Source organism: Glycine soja, chromosome 18 (genome assembly GCF_004193775.1).
Source record: "Glycine soja cultivar W05 chromosome 18, ASM419377v2, whole genome shotgun sequence".
NCBI lineage: Eukaryota > Viridiplantae > Streptophyta > Magnoliopsida > Fabales > Fabaceae > Glycine > Glycine soja.
Genome location: NC_041019.1, coordinates 26206590 through 26209314, shown reverse-complemented (window position 1 = coordinate 26209314; position 2725 = coordinate 26206590). Strand labels below are relative to the sequence as shown.

At 30.8% G+C, this 2725-nt stretch overlaps 1 protein-coding gene across 1 annotated transcript; it reads left to right on the top strand.

Moving 5' to 3' along the window:
* Positions 1-492: 492 nt before the first annotated feature.
* Positions 493-1873, top strand: LOC114397134 (protein trichome birefringence-like 43). Its single transcript, XM_028359248.1, has 3 exons — positions 493-650; positions 760-918; positions 1573-1873. The coding sequence occupies exons 1-3, from the start codon at positions 493-495 to the stop codon at positions 1871-1873; spliced, it is 618 nt and encodes a 205-aa protein (XP_028215049.1).
* The last annotated feature ends 852 nt before the right edge of the window (positions 1874-2725 follow it).

The following is a 2725-nucleotide window of genomic DNA, read 5'->3' as shown; positions in this document are numbered from 1 at the left end:
GACACACCCAAGATATTAGATTCCCACTCATGCAAGCAAGAAAGGGTAACCAACCAATTTATAGAATGAAGGTTGTATTGATAAAAAAAGATTAATGTAATACTTTGGTATCATGGATCCATCGTTGAAGAGTAATAACATGCTGGTTAATAATCCAGACATAAACTAGGACAAGGAAAATTGTTTCAGCGGTAACAAGCTTGACTTCAGGTTCAATTCTTGGGAAAAATACCACATAACTTTGGTCTTGAATTAATGTAGCAAGTATCAGTGATCATTTATCTCTTGTAGTAGTGGATTGGCTCTACCTCTACTACTATTTTACATCATGCAGCACTGAAACTCTTGTATGCATGTTTGTTCATTTCCTGGTGCTTGGATGAGCATATTCCTTATGCGTCATTCATAGGCATCTTCTCTAATATATAAAAATTAAAAATTAAAAATAAATTGGTCTATCTCATAATTTTGCAGACCTATGATGCTAAGGTAATGTTCTCGCGCAATGCATTACTGGTGGACATTGTTGGTGAGAGTATCGGTCGAGTATTGAAACTAGATTCAATTCAAGCTGGCCAAACATGGAAAGGAATAGATGTAATGATATTTGATTCTTGGCATTGGTGGATTCACACAGGAAGAAAACAACCGTATGTACTCATTTATAAGCTAGTTTCACTCTTCACCATATTTCACATGCAAAATCGATCTATAACACTTTTTTTCTATTTTTTTTTTTTTTATGATTTGGGCTTGTAGATGGGATTTGATTCAAGTAGGGAATCGTACATATAGAGATATGGATCGATTGGTTGCATATGAGATAGCATTGAATACATGGGCCAAATGGGTTGATTACAATATTGATCCTACCCGAACAAGGGTGTTCTTCCAAGGAGTCTCTCCAGGTCATCAAAAGTAAGTATCTGCTACAATTTTTAAATGTCCCTTAAATTTGTAAAATTGTGATATCAATTTTTTTAGGGATATTTCATTTTCAAAGAGATTTTTTTAATTTAATTCATTTATAACATATGAAAATCCACTAGAAAACTCACCTTCCAAGTTCATATACTCAATGAAAAACTTCTATTTGACTTCAAGAAAATTAACCAATCTTCTGAGAAGTAGTTTCGTGAGCTATTGATTATCATGATATGTACTTGTAAGTAATAATTAGCAACTTACTTTTTTAAAAGTTAATAATTTTAGTCCGAGGTGAGGTAGTTTTGTTTGTGCCATTGGTTAGCATAATAACTAAAATTAATTTTCATTAGTCTATGATAGCTTGAGTTTGACTCACATAAATTTCACTCAATAAAAAAAAAGTAAGTAGGAAAAAGATTGATGATGATATTGTGTTGATGACTTTGTAAAGGGCAAAGGCAAACAAGATAATGAACTCTAGCAAGAGGATATCCCTCAGCCCATCTTTATCATTTACCAAAATAAAAAAAAAATTGTTTTCAAAAAAGATAGCTGGTCATTGTAAAAATATATACAAATATAAAACAAATCAACATATAGTTTTGTAAAACTGGAGTTAACTAACTTGCGTTTGAATTGTTCCAGTCCAGCGCAATGGGGTGAGCCAAGACCAAACTTATGTGAAGGGAAAACTAGGCCAATATTGGGATTCAGGTACCCAGGAGGACCACTCCCAGCAGAGTTGGTATTGGAGAAAGTGCTAAGAGCCATGCAAAAGCCTGTGTATTTGCTGGACATTACTACCCTATCCCAACTAAGGATAGATGGCCACCCGTCTGTTTATGGCTTTGGAGGGCATTTGGACCCGGATTGTAGCCACTGGTGCCTAGCTGGTGTTCCTGATACTTGGAATGAGCTTCTGTATGCTATTCTCGTTAAAAATTAAGCTCTTGTTCTTATTTTTAGGATTCACTTAGCCCAACTTTATTTTTACTTTAGAATTACTTCTAAGTTAAAGTTAAAACTAAGTTGTGTTAGTTTGTTTTGTTTTTAATTTTAAAGCTCTGATTAAACTAAAAGTTGTTTGGAAAAAAAATTAATAAGAAATAATATAAAAAAATCAGAAACCACTCTAGTGAAAATAAAAGAGGCTAAAATTTATCCTTCTAGTACTTAGCTCGTGTTTATATAGAGAAGACATGCAATTTACAAATTTAATGTCCAATAATAAAGACAATAATATAATTAATATTAATATCAACTAATAGCTATAAATAGTATTAAATGGAGAAAAACTAAAAATCATATTCCTGTCATTTATAACTATTTTTTTGTTGAATGAGATTGAAAAAAAGCACCCCAACCAAGATATTAATGGCAATAAAATTACAACTTAAGTATAAACGACAACCCTTACTTATAAATATAAGACGTGAATTATAAGCTATTAATCTTTATATTTATCTTTATATATATATATATATATATATATATAAAGATTTCGCAAAATATTAAATGCAATCATTTTCCCGCTCAAATGCAGGATAATTTCGCAAACATATGTAATTGTTAATATGAACATAATTCTAATATATTCCAACGAAATAATCCATAAATAACGTGTATAATCAATGCTAATATATGTTGTTTTAATTATGTTAATGTATATTAATGTGTAAATTTAAATGGGAAGCTCTAATATTAATTATTGGCCACGATTTTTTCTATAGTTAATGTAAAAAGATTTGGGAATGTAATAGATGTTACATGCAAATTCTTTGAGTATTTTTGATAACTT

Coding starts and splice junctions, on each gene's coding strand:
- LOC114397134 (XM_028359248.1), top strand. CDS start 493: ATGTTCTCGCGCAATGCATTACTGGTGGACATTGTTGGTGAGAGTATC. Junction 651..759: donor CACACAGGAAGAAAACAACC/GTATGTACTCAT, acceptor TTGGGCTTGTAG/ATGGGATTTGATTCAAGTAG. Junction 919..1,572: donor GTCTCTCCAGGTCATCAAAA/GTAAGTATCTGC, acceptor GAATTGTTCCAG/TCCAGCGCAATGGGGTGAGC.